At 43.0% G+C, this 13,635-nt stretch overlaps 2 protein-coding genes across 5 annotated transcripts in view; one reads left to right on the top strand and one right to left on the bottom strand.

Annotated features, from left to right (window-relative positions):
* Positions 1 to 666: 666 nt before the first annotated feature.
* LOC6525296 (neuroglian) overlaps positions 667 to 13,635 on the top strand; it is a 38,540-nt gene continuing 25,571 nt past the window's right edge. The window contains exon 1 of one of the 4 annotated variants that reach the window (XM_015190734.2): positions 667 to 786. The gene's annotated coding sequence lies outside the window, so the exon portion shown is untranslated. Of the gene's footprint in view, positions 787 to 1,171; positions 1,742 to 13,635 lie in introns of those variants that run through there. The other 3 variants (XR_006245228.1, XM_039376087.2, XM_043207145.1) reach the window with 3 other exon arrangements.
* On the bottom strand, positions 8,904 to 13,251 carry LOC6525297 (actin cytoskeleton-regulatory complex protein PAN1). Its single transcript, XM_002101097.4, has 3 exons — positions 12,882 to 13,251; positions 9,377 to 12,787; positions 8,904 to 9,303 (listed from the first exon to the last, which is right to left on the bottom strand). Exons 1-3 carry the CDS (start codon positions 13,072 to 13,074, stop codon positions 9,245 to 9,247), a joined length of 3,663 nt encoding a protein of 1,220 aa, XP_002101133.1. The 5' UTR covers positions 13,075 to 13,251; the 3' UTR covers positions 8,904 to 9,244.

The following is a 13,635-nucleotide window of genomic DNA, read 5'->3' as shown; positions in this document are numbered from 1 at the left end:
TTTTTTTTGTAATTTTACTTTTCTCATTGTCCCCTTTCCATTTCCCCCCGCAGACCCCGAGCGATAAAAATTAAGAAAAGCAATAAATAATGCGCAAAATGCGACATTTATAATTGCAAATTAGTTAGGACGATGGGAAGTGTGTATGCAGGAGTTTGTGCGTTCGGCTCCGCATCAAAAAGAGAACAGGGAATATAACGATGAGAATGAGAGACGTTCTGAAAGGAAATGTGATCGATATTTAGTTATAATAACAATAAATAATAATAAATAAATAATAAATTAATTAATTGAAAACGTAAGAGAAAAGGCATCAATATTGTGTAATACTTGAAACAATAATACCAATTAAATAAATATGTTGGAATAAACGAAAGAAAACAAAATCGTTTCAATGCCTTGGTATTTTGTCTATAACGTTTTTGTTAAGTTTGTTTTTTATAATTGCAGCTAAACAGTAAAACGATTTGAATTTGAATATTTTGGCGCCCAGTTCAACCAACGATATGCAATATCTGTATCGATATTAAAACGCAATGTTGCTATGTAGATATATTTTCTTGTTATGGGCAGCACTGTCACTAAGTAAACGTTATCGATAAATAGGGTAGCCAACATCGATACGAAAAGTCTATCGCATCGGCGATGTGTCATCGATAGTTAGTATTTTATTTGATAAATATCGATGTCCGATAACTTGTTTGGCGGCGATGCCACCCCGGTGACCGTTCGAGCCTGGTAGTTCCTCTCCGCATTCGAAAAGAAAATATTCGCGCTGCTGGTTGTGTATGTCCGCCGAATCGTATTTGCTGAAAACTACGCCAAAAACACCGCGATACATATTCGAAGTCGAGCGAATATATATCGTTATTTGGATGTTTAAGCACTTACTCTATTTATTTTTTCCTTAAAATTTTGCGTGTATAACATAACTGTCACTCCGTGTGTGCGTGCATCGGTGTTAGTGAGCGCCGGGAATTGAAAATAGTAAAAAACGAAAAAACAAAAAAAAAAAACGAACTGACGCCGCGTAGAAAATTGTCTTATTTACTCCGCCAATATATAAATTAGTTTTAGCTCTGCCTTCACTTTTTTTTTAGTGTCCGTTCGTGTGTGTGAGTGTGCGGGTGTGCTTGTCTGGGAATTGTTAAAAAAAATAAGAAAAATTGGCTGGCAAACGAAAGAAAAAAAAAACCCATAACAAAATTGTTTGTCTCTTTGCGTTACTTCCACCTTCTTTTTTTGTTGTTGTTTTACTTTGCACACTGTGCCGCACCCAAAAAGTTAAATAGTTGATGGTTTTCATTAATGCAATTATAAAAATGAATGGCAATGCAATAATGTACGAAGCACACGATGACAACAAAAAAGGAGAAGGAGAGGAAATCGGAGGACGCCAAAAGCCAGGCAACAACAACAACAACGACAGTGGGCGACATTAACTGTACAAAAGCGCTCAAAAACTCAACATTTAAAGCTGTGTGTTTTTTTTCCCATTTTTTTTTGTATTGTAGTTGTTTTTGTATGTACATATGTATTTACCACGAAGCCAAAAGTTCGTAAGCGAGTTTTGAGTGGCTCCTTCTCACTCGCTCTCCCGCTCCCACTCCGTCTCTTACGCTCTGTCGCGTCCGCCCTCTGTCTCTCTTTACCTGAGTTTTGAGTTTGGGATTCTTGAGCGCTTTTTGGCAAATTCCCGACTTTTATTTGTTGTCGTTGCGCTGGCTTCTATGACTTAAAGGTAAGCATCATGGATTTGAACCAAGTTTTCGTCCAAGGGCGTAATCTTAACTCCACACACACAGTTTTTTATTCTTCTCATTTTTATTAGTGGCTCTAAAACAGGTTTTCTAGCAGCTAGCGAAGATGGTGAAGAAGAAGAGCGCAGACAATGAGCGCGAATTACGGCATGTGTGCGTGTATGTGTGTGTGTCTCTCGGTGTGTATGTGTGTGTGCAAGGTGGGGCAGCTTGAAGAGATCACTTTTTGAGCTCTTTTCACATTCGCCCTCTCCCTCGCTCGTCGCCACTTTGGCGCTCTTCTCGCATTTTCACATGTATTTTCCATGTTCATAGCGATTTCTCTCTAAATTCTTTCGATTTGATACCTCAAGTACTGAGATAACGGGTTTTCCAATTACAATTTCAAATATACCAAGAGCAAACAATCTTTTCGCGTTTTCAGTTTTACTTTAGTCATTGGCCAAAGTTTTGAATTTTTTAAAAGAAATGTAACACTGGCTTTCCAATGATCGTCCAGTTGAATTGGTTAGGTAAATATACATTTTTTGCTGCTCTCCGCTATTTTGTTGTTTTTTGTTGTTTGACCATGCGGTCATCGCGACGACGTCATCGTTGTGAATAGGTTTATATACGTTATATGTATATACATACGTATGCACATACAGCAAACATATATATGGCAGTTCGTTCCGCCCCAGCAACGCCGTCGACAGCGATGCCTCCGCCCCGAATCGACCCAAAAAAGTATCAAGAAAAATAATAATAAATAAAGAAATAACAGAAACTGCGCCAACTGAAGCAGCATTAAAAATTAGCCTGCCAGTTGCTAGTTAATAAATGCCCTTGCATCATGTTGGGCGGCTAAAGATACAAGATACAATGCGTTATAAAGATATTACTTCATATGCTTACAAAACATATAGAAAATATACCAAATAAATAGATAGAACTGAACTAAGAAACTAAGAAACATGTTTTTAATATGTGACAGAATCTTATCGTTTTATTTTTTAACTTTACCGGCGACCACAAAAGAATAAAAAAAAAAAACCAAAAATAAGGGCAAATAACAAAAGTACTTTCAAGAACAAATATTTGAGCAAAGGAAACGAAATCCCAAGTCACATTGCTGATATGCAATCAAAGTTTTTTTTTTATATATATTTATTCATTCACAGTATGCATCAATTTTTTGGCAAACCTTAAACTTGAACTTAAAGAATAAAGGCCAAGGTTACTATTACATATTTATACATTCAAGTCCCTTTCAATGAGGATAACCTCCATTCATGGGGATCGTTTTCAATGAAAGCGATAAGCAAAGAACTTGAAACGCTTAAGAAACACAAAAGCTTTATGCTTTATCGATAGAGAAGCATCCCCTATAATTTATGCCATGACCAATTTAAAAAGTCAAGCATAATTAAAGCAGTTCATTAATTGAGTAGGTACTGAAATGGACACTCACACTCGAGGCCACTCAAATATGTACAAAGCCACTATTATTTAGTTTTTTTTTGGTCATGCTTCGCCTACTCGCAATTGTCTGTTCTCTAGTGATTTTACGGGAATATAAATTTGCATTTTGTCAGCAGTAAAGTCTATGATCACTCTCTAATATATATTGTCTATAATCTCAATTGGGTTTACTTGGATACTTGGGGGCTTTTTCCTATGGCTTGGGTTCCTAAACCTCGAATTTACGTAAGGGAATTGATCTTGAACTTTTCATTTATCAATTCTCCTGGGGCTTTTGTAATTTGCGTTATCTACTTTGGAGTCGATCAATTTTTTGATTCACACTCGAGGTTCTTTATTGGTTTTGTCGCTGCTGACGGCTGCTGAATGTATGTAGTATATTGTACGTACACAATATGATATCATCGATATCTATCTGCGAGAACTCTCTTGTATCGGGCAATTTATGAGAGATTTATGTTGATATTTTCATTTTTGGCGTGCAATTGCCTGGCATTTGTTATAATTAAAATGGAACGCCCCAGAAAGTTGGGCAAACTGGTAGGAATCAGTGGCATATACAAAAATGTGTGCGTTCCAAGTGGATAACTACATATACATATGTATATATTATACCTATAAATTTATGCGTTTTTGTGCGGGAGAGTGTGGATATACATACATATGTGTGTGTGTGTTGAATATATACATACATATATTGATATCATCGCCGCGATCTGTATCTTTTTCGAAGCTCTACCATGTGGACGGACTTCTCGGATCTCATTTTTAGTCTTTCATCTCTCGAACAGCTGGCAATGGCGATGTCGATGTCGATGGCGATGATGATTGCGTCATTTTCATTCGACATTTCTGCCTCTCTGCGACTGTGACCAGTTTTTAATCCAATTCCGTTGGCCACGAACAAAATCCTTTTATGATGTCATTTCAGATGTTGCATGTCGCATGTCGCAGGCCTCAGGCCGAAATCCGAAAAAAGAAAAAATCCTTTTTCGTTCGCTAAATCAATAGTAAAAGCCAGGAAATAGTGTTTTCCCTTCTTTTTTTCCTCTCCTCGCTACTCCGCAAACAAACAGAAAACAGAAAAAACACAAAAACAGCGTGCTGATGTCATCATTCATTGCCCTCGAATTGGCCTGTTTCTTGGTTAGTTTCCCCACATTTTTTTCTAACAAACTGCCACTGCCACTCCACTGAATATTTCGTTTCCGATTGGCTTTAATATGCCATGTTTTCTGGTAAATAAACCAAATTTTATTTATTAGCAGTGCTCATTAAAAACCTCGTTTACAGTGTATGCGGCAAATGGATTTCTTATAGAAATGTATGCATTTGTATTTGAATTTTTTTTTAACCAGTCTGCTCAACTTTCTTTCAGCTACACTTCAGCTGACAGCATAAGGGTTAAGGCGGCAAAGTGTGCCGGTGCTCTTGTGGGTTAAGGGGATTCGATGCCGGTTCGCGGTTTTCGCGGTTATCGCGCTTAGATGTCTGTTGTCGTTTTACTTTTTGCATTATTTTTTGCTGCCAAGCTTTTTTTGAAACCGAGAAAAAAAATTCCATGTTTTAAATATATAAATGTTGGAATATGTATATGTATATATTAGTATAGTTTGTGATAACAAAGCTTCTAGTTACTTGGTTAATTATACATTTTTGCGTATATAAATAAGATTATCATTTTACTAATTCTAACTTTATGCTGAGAGATTTCGGTACAAAAGGAAAAGCTCTAACGTTATGAATAAAACACTATACACATTGTAGAGCATTAAAATTGGGTCACCGATAAAACAAAGAAATACTCGTAGTAACAGCATACATTTTAGAATTTTTTGAAAAGAATATTTGGGTGGCGCTTACTACGCCTTTTTTCGCCAAGTGCATTTGTTAGTTTCGCCTGTTTTATCAGCCGTTTTTGCGGCTGCTCTAGGTGCCAGTACCGCTGCTCTGCCGGCGTCTGAAAGTGCATTGCACTTTTAAGTGTTTTCGGCCTGGGAAATGGGAAATCGGGTGGAAAGCGGGAAAAGACGCCAGAGAAAAGCCCCATGTGGCACAGTTGCAAAAAGTAGAAGAAAAAAAAAGGGAAAAACGGAGTCAGACAGACAGACAGGAGTGGCGAGTGCAATTTGCATTAGCTTTTCGCTATGTTTTAGTTCTTGTGCACTCGCCGCCAACTTCTTTTACCCATTTTCCCCCATTTTCAGCATTTTCCATGCCCAATGGGGCTACTTGGACCCTCTTGTCATTTGGGTTAAATGTGTGCAGGCTTAGGAAAAAGCAAAAAGCATGGCATTTTTGGTTAATTAAACTGAAAGAAACTCAAAGTAGTTGTTTGAAATGAAACTATGTATTATTATTTCAAAATAGAAATATTTCAATTGAATTGCCATTCAGGCAATTAAACGATCATTGCAAACTGCTTTTAATTGGGTTAACTGCTCTTACTGCATTTGCAGCAAAATACGTAAGTGAAATTATCGAGCGATTACAGATTATTGAACTTATGTTGCCAATCTCCTTCGTCTGCGATTTAATTGATCAATCAACAAGCTGCACCTAAACAAACAACTCAATAAAATGGGTGTATCTTTATCTTTATATTTATCTTGATAAATTTGTTTTTGCATTTATGCGATCTTCAGGCGATCGCATTTCATTTTTCGCAGATGCAAGGCAGTTCTTCGTCGGCATTTATTTGATCGAGTTTGTCATTTAGTTTGTTTTCTGCCTTTTCAAACAAACAGCCAATAAAAATAAAGCTTCGTCGTTTTTATGAAGCTTTTCTGTTTCTGTTTCCAGACTCAAATGGTGACTCAAATCCAATGCGAGCTTATATACGAGTATTTTCAGGTATGTCGCTATTATATTATCGGACACACCCAGTGAGAAAAAATATGTATGACAAGCTGCGACTTTTATTTTTTCTTTATTTCTTTTTCTTTTTTTTTTTGTGAGCTTCTCTCTTTTTGTCTGCTCTCTTATTTTGTTTATTCTTCAGATTTGGTGGGAAATGGAACTGGAAATGGAAATGGTATTGTACAATTGATCTCTGCAAGTTATTCCACTTTAGGCGTGGCCAGCTGCTAAGTGTAGAATTTTCCACATAATTATGGCAATTAGCACATGGCTGACCCACATCATGACTTCATTATATAAGTCAAAAAGTTACTTCAATTCTTTTTTTTTTTTCTAAAATTTATTCGCTGTTCCCTGAACCTTTGGGAATTGTAAAGAAGTCCATTAGTTTGATGAGTATCCTTTTGTTTTGGCGTTGGTGTTGTGGGGCCCAAAACTTCCGCTTAGTGCGTTAGTTGGCCCGCTTTAAATGTGGTTAAATGGAGGATATGCATATATGTGGCTATGCATATCAGAGGGGGGGAGGGGGAGGGGAGCTTGGTTGCTTGGTTGGTTGGTGGGGCAAGCTCCCGTTTCATAAATTGCATTATGTTGCCGCGGAGTGAAGTGAATGGAGTGAAGTTGCCACCGCCAGAGGAGCATTGAACTTCTCGTCTGTGGTCCGGAAACCTGACAGCAACTCCCAGTGGAAAATGCCACCCCAATCCCCAAACCCCACCGCACCAACCCCCCTTCCGCCGGCCGGCGTTTTGGTTAAAAGTTTTGCGTCAGCTTTGCTCACTTCCTTTTTGAATTTTCCGCACGCGGTGGAAAAAAGTCGGCGAGGCGGGGAAATTGTGTTTGCGTGATTGATTGATTGCGGAAAACTTCACTTTTTAGTGGGTTAAAAAGCGGTTTAATTAAGTGATCAAGTTGGTTTACATATATATTTCTATTTAAAAAATCGTAGTTGGTTTAATAGAAAATATAAAATATAGTTAATGTTCATAAAGAGATTACTTTTTAATTAAATCTTTTTAATCTCTTTAAAATGCTTTATTTAAATTTGAAACTTATAGATAGATAGATAGATAGATAAACGCGATATTGTTTGGTCAGCCGACCGTCTATCACTCACTCATTTACTCATTCATTCATTCATTTCGCATGCTGACCACACACAAAAAAAAAAATAAAAAAAATAAAAGGAAGGGAAAAATACGAAATACAAAAGCGAAGCGGATTTTATTTCATTCACATTGATTGGGGTGGCTCTGGATTTGGTTTCTGGATGGCAACCAGGGGTTAACGGCGTGTGTATCCGTATCTCTGCGACTTTGTAGATACTTTTGGATGGCTGCATATTGCTGTTTGGTCGCGTGTCAAATAACTGTGCTTGCAGCTGTTTTCCCGAGGGTTGGAAAATACAAATACTTGTGCGGCAGGCGATTGGGATATTTGGGATATATGTTGGATAAAGGATATGGGATATAGTATATAGTATATATATAGTTTGCCAGCTACCTAAAATCATTGTCAGCAATTTTGCACTTATTTACTTTTGCGGCCTGTGGCCCCCGGATAATTTCGATTTCCACTTTCCATTATAACTCTTAATTGCCCAGCGAAAGTCAACAGTTTCCACGATTGAGTAATGTGAAAATGCTGGTAGCACAATGCCCATTCTTAATTCACCGAATTTATTGGCATTTAATGCGTTGGCATGAGGGCGAGAAATTACATTACTACCATTGCGGCATAAATGGCAATAAAAAATTGAATTTTCCACAGCTCGGTGGAAATTAGTCAGCACAAGCAGAGTTTAATTAATCAAAAGGGGGCGGATGGTGTGGATGGTGTGTGGGCTTATTAATTTGCTCTGATTAAAGGCCCAAAATGACCCCACAAGAGTCATTCAATCGCTCACACGGATCACACTGATGAGCCAAGGGAAACTGGAAGTGGAAAAGGCAAGGCTAAGCCGCCTAATGAATCAGCAAAGTGACTAAGCTCTGAGAATGAAAGGAAAATCGGGGTGGTGGAAAAGTGGGGTCTAGTTTTGAAAGTCACATGCATACTATACTATACTCGTATATGGCACATACTATACTATACTCGTATATGGCACATACTATACTATACTCGTATTTGGCACCGCATTGCAGTCGATTCAAAGGGCCAAGGCCACTGAAAATCCGAGTCAAAAAGCCAAACAAAACGTGAAATGGCAGGCTGCATTTTTTGGAGCGAAGTTAAGAAAATCCTGCGATAGATTCGATATGCAAGTTGCATTTAAAAGGTGACAATCGTTAATAATTTTATAGAAAGTACTAACTAGGCAGCAGATGTTGAGAGTGTTTTAAACGTGATCCTTCGCAGTTAACAAATGTTATCCTTATAGCCGCCATATGTTGCGTTCCAAAATTATAGTGTGCCTCTGCATCTGCATCCATCCATTCACTTTCACCCTCATCACGGACCTTACCAAATTAATTAATTAGCATAAATTATCAATTAAAATGCGCTCAGTCAGCGATTCGAGTCGATAGGGGAAGTTAATTCCGGTTTAAGGATCGCCGCAACCACCCCTACCTATATGCTATATCCTATATATGGTATATTACCTACCTAGTATGTACATACATGGCTTATATATATACATGGTGGTGAATTCGGGCGTCAGCTGGCACCTACATATATCAGACTTTTCCACTCCCCGATGCATTTTAGCGCTATTAATCAACTTCCTCCAACCCCGAAAAATACAAAACGTGCTGGTTTCTATCTGCTGCCAAATGGAATTAACTTTTGAATGGAATAACTTAAACTTTTTAAATAACTATCTGCTTTTTTCTGCACGATACTTATGTCGCTTGTTTATTTTCTTTAAAGTTATACAAGTTGTACTTTCTATTAAACAAAAGCTTAAGCTAGAAAAAAAATGTTTATGTTGATTGGAATACATATTGTTAGCATGGTAAATTAGTTTTCAAATTTCTTTGCTGCAACTACGATTTTGAAACTATAAAAAAAAAAAAAACATTACAATTATTTTGAATTGATTTTAAGTAAGGTTTTAATACGTAAGAACGTTGATACGTCTGTGTTGTTTTTGGTCTATATTTGTGTTAGAAGCACTAAAGTTCGCAGATCCTTAAGCTCTATGCATTATGCATCCTAGTCGCTCAGATCTCCACCACATAGCGACTGCTGCCCGAGGGACTTATGGAGTAGTAGCTGTTCTCTGAAAAAGGATAAATACATAAGGATAAGGTTAAAGGATAATGTTGTAGAAACACATCTGTGAGATGGCTCACCTTCGTCGCTATCGAAGCTATAGAAGTTGTCATCATCGCGGGTCATGGATCGTCGGCTACGGCGTTGATGCTGCAGGATTAGCGTCGGATTCTGGTTGGTATTGGGATTGGGATTGGTAATGGTACTGGGATTCGAATTCGCATTGGGATTGGGATTGGGATTCGGATTGGCGTTGAGGTTGGTGGGCGTGGAGCTGCGCCGGCTGCTGGGGAAGGAGAGTGGCGAGCCGTACTCGGATCTGCTGCAATTGGAGTTCTGTCGATCCAGAGCCAGTTCCATGGATTGCTTCCTCCTCCTCTTGCTGTCTCCTGCGATCGCCTGCCGCTCGGTTGGATCCGCTTCATCCGATGGCCGCTCATTGTTGTTATTGACAGTGATTTGGGGTATGACCACAGCACGATTTGTGGGTGTCACCGAGTCGATGACTCGTCTTTCGCTTATATGCAGCTCGAGGATTTGCTCCATCTCCGGTTCCTCATCCTCGACCTGGGCACTGCGCTCGTACTCCTCGCTGTGCATCCGCCGTGGGCAGAGGCGTGGTCGACCGCCCTCGAAGCGGGATATCAGCTTATTGACCTTGCCCACATCGCCAGGACGCACTTGCTCGTTGTAGGTGAGGCGCAGCGAACTGGTCTTGACCAGCGGCTTGGCCGGTCTCGACATGGAGGCGCTTCGCTGCGGGATACCCCGGCTGATGGGAGCGGGGGAGGGTAGTGATGGCGCCACCAATGGAATGGCTTCGACCGGCGGAGGCGGCGGTGGTCTGGTGACGGGCAGCGGCGGCGGCACTGCATCGTAAATGGGAGGCGTGGCAGGGCGTTTCTGAGGCGGACGTCGCTGTGGAAGTGGCGGCGGTGGCGGTGATTCCGATGGCGGACGCTCCGAGGCATCTCTCTCCCCATCCTCCTCCTCCTCCTCCTCCTCCTTTTGCGCCTGCTCCTCCTCCGAATCTCGGTCCGCCTCTTCGTCGTCCTCCTCCTGCGCCATCAGGCTCTCCCTGCTGTTCCCGATCTGTGGACTCTGCACCCGTATCCTTGTGACCCGGGAACTACTGTCGTCCGCCTCCTCGCCACTGGTATCGATGCTACTACCAGCACTGATCCTCAAAACGGGTGCATTTCTCAAAGCCTCATCGAAATCGGCAAAGGCCGCTGATCCTCCGGCCGACGCCTCGAATATATCGATGCTCTTGGGCTTGTACAAAGCTGGAGCTGGCCATGATGTCTGCTCCTTGAAGCCGGCGATGATCTGCTCGTTGGGCAGCCAAGCACTGGCCTCCGATGGCGCGATTTTGGAGCCACCAGCAGGAGTTTTAAATTCCGGCGATGGAGATCTCTTGGTCACTGAGTCTGGAGGGGCACTGGGATTGCCCGGAGAGTAGGACAAGCGTTGTGGTCCCGATGTTGAAATTCTGATCTCCGGATGGGGCGAGGTTTTTGCACCAGCTGCTGAAGAACTTTTAAGTCCGGAACTGCGGATGCCCGGGGACAAGGAGCTGCCCTTCGAGGCCACCGCTATGATCAGCGTGGATTCGTAGGCATCGGAGTGATCCTGATGGATGAGCACCCTGGGGTAATCCTCGTCGGCGATCTCCTCCAGCGATTCGCTGCTCCAGGCAGCCGCTCCGCTCTTCGACGCTGCCTGAATCTCAGCCAGCTTTGCCATCTGGCGAGCAGCGTGGGCGGACGCAACTCCCGATACGGATACGTTGTTCCGCTTCGCCTGAGCCGGACTGTGATCCTCCTCGTCCTCCTCCTGGATCTGGCCAAATGCCTCCTCAGCGGATATATCCTCGCCGCTGTCATCGTTGTTCCCGTTCTCATCCTCGAGGCTATCGCTGCGATGGTAGGTGGCCTCCAGCTCATCATCATCGATCTCGATCGGTTCGTGACCCACCGTATTGGGTTTCGGCTGCTGGCACCTTGTCGCGTTTTGATTGCTGGCGTTACGCTGAAAAAACTTGAGCTGGTGCACCTTCTCGTTCAGTTTGGCCAGCGTCTTCTCCAGCTGGCTGCCCACCAGCAGCCCGCCCAGCACTCCCGTTGCGCCAGCAGCTGCAGCACCAGTAGCACCATTAGCACCAGTACCTTCTGCTTTTGTTTCCAACTCTTTGGGTTCCTTGGCGCCCTGGAAGCTTTTACGCCAGCGCTGCTGCAGCTGCTCCGTGGATGCGAAACGACTGAGACGAGCGCGCAGATTTGCAGTGGAGCTTCTGGCTGCTCCATCTTTGGTCTTCTCCGGCGCGGCCTCCTCCACCTGATCCTCGTCATCGGAGTCTGGAGCTGCGGCCTTGGACTTAACCCTGCTCGGTCGTTTGATGGACTTCCTAAGTCTCTTGATGTTCTGCCTTATGCTCAGCTTGCTGCTGCTGGCATTATTTGCGTCAGCATTTTCCGCTGTCTTTGTGGTCTCCGCTTTGCTCCTGGAGAACTGGGACAGATTGGGCAGACTGGGCAGATGGGGCAACTTGTTGAGCAATTGCTTATAGCTACTGGGACGTGGTGGTTGTGGTGGATTAGCACGCGGAGATTCCTCCACATCGCCCACTGCCTGCTGCTGCTCCTCCATTTCCAGTGGTGGCTTTCTGACCTTGGCGAATCTGGTGGCAGCTATGCCGGGTTTGCGGCGACTTGGTAATGGTGGTGTCGCCTCCATGCCGCTCTCATCCGTCTCGTGGCTCATCTTGCCCCGCTCGAACTGCTCGTGCTCCACATCGTCGTCGTCGAAGGTGTTCTGCCGTGTGCCCGCCAAGGTCTTGATCTTGATGTCATAGTTCTCGGCTATCTCGCGATCCCTGCGCTCCCTGGCCAGTTTCTCCGATTTCAATTCCCGCTCATACTGCTCCACATAGCGATCCACCTCGATGTTGTCCCTGCGCACCGTCGTCTGCTTGGCAAAGATGTGCTTGATCCTCAGTTCGCTGAGACTCTTGTAGCCCCTCTGCAGGCGTTGGGTCAACGTGGTGCGTGCACTTCCACCGGGCGGCGACGAGCTGCTGACATCCACACAATCCACACCAGCAACTGGCATTCTAATGGGACTAATGGGTCGCGAAGCTCGTTCCCCGCCGCTGCCCGCCTGCGCATAGTAATCATCATCCAGACTACCAGCACTTCGATACGTGCCCGGCTGTGTTCGTCCCAGATTTGCACGCATCTCCTCCTGTTCACCCTCGTACATCAGCGAACTGATGGTGGAGATCCTCTGCGGCGTTCGGTTGATGAACTGCTGCGAATGGGCCGCCACCTGGAGGTGCGACTGCTGCACTGCTCCTCCTCCTGGGCCATCTTTCAAGGATCCACCTTCTGCTGTACCGCCCGCTGCATTGGATCCGCTCTTGGAGCTGCGAAATATCTTGCGACCACGCAACTTGGGCAGCGATTTGGGCAACTTCAGTTGCGGCAATTTGGCTATGGAAACGAAGATATATGTTATATATAAAGTTAAGGAAGAATCTAGCCTTTGATTTTCTATAAAGACCTTGTTCGAAAAGTGAACCTTTACCTTTCAAACTGTCCACATCGATGCGCTGGCATAGGTTTCGAAAATCCATAGAGGATCCAAGGCGATCCGTATTCCTGCTGCGATTTGGCTCCAAATCGGAGCTGCGTTGCTCCAACTGCGATTCCGATTGCACCTGATGGATGTGCTGATGATGATGATGATGATGATGGTGTTGGAATTGCTGGTGGCTCATTGCACCACAGCCACGATATAACCACTATCCACTAGCCACAAGATCAGGGAGCAATTCCAAAGCCAAAACCAAATCCGACACGGAAACAGAAGCTGAACGGAATTCGTGGGACGTCCGATGCAGTTCAGCATTTTAGTCTGTTTGAAGAGGCTACGGCGGAGAATAGCGCAGAAAAATACGGACTATGGCTGCGGCACTGGCACCTGTCAATGGAAAATCGCTAATTCAATTAGCACACGGGGGATTTTCCAACCCTTTGTTTTGATCGAAATAAGCGGTATCTGTGGGGTGTTTTTGACTTGAATGCAAAGTGAAAGTTTTCAAGGATTGAAAAGAGCAGTTTTAGTTAGCAAAGTATTCATTATGCAGCATTTATTTCAAGTACTTTTTAAATTACTTTCTCGAAACTAAAATGTACCTGTATTTAGCAATGCATTCTGCGAATTAAAGGGTAGCAATGCATTCTGCGAATTAAAGGGTAGCATTGCATTCTGCGAATTAAAGGGTAGCAATGCATTATGCGTTTTAAAGGGTAGCAATGCATTCTGCGAATTAAAGGGT

This window comes from Drosophila yakuba, chromosome X (assembly GCF_016746365.2).
Source record: "Drosophila yakuba strain Tai18E2 chromosome X, Prin_Dyak_Tai18E2_2.1, whole genome shotgun sequence".
NCBI lineage: Eukaryota > Metazoa > Arthropoda > Insecta > Diptera > Drosophilidae > Drosophila > Drosophila yakuba.
The sequence above is the reverse complement of the archived record's forward strand: the minus strand, read 5'-3'. Positions and strand labels throughout refer to the sequence as shown.

Excerpts from the sequence above, each read along its gene's own strand:
- LOC6525297 (XM_002101097.4), bottom strand. The coding sequence starts at position 13,074 with ATGAGCCACCAGCAATTCCAACACCATCATCATCATCATCATCATCAG. Across the intron at positions 12,788-12,881 it reads CGATGTGGACAGTTTGAAAG|CCAAATTGCCGCAACTGAAG; the intron begins GTAAAGGTTCAC and ends TCGTTTCCATAG. Across the intron at positions 9,304-9,376 it reads TAGCTTCGATAGCGACGAAG|AGAACAGCTACTACTCCATA; the intron begins GTGAGCCATCTC and ends ATCCTTTTTCAG.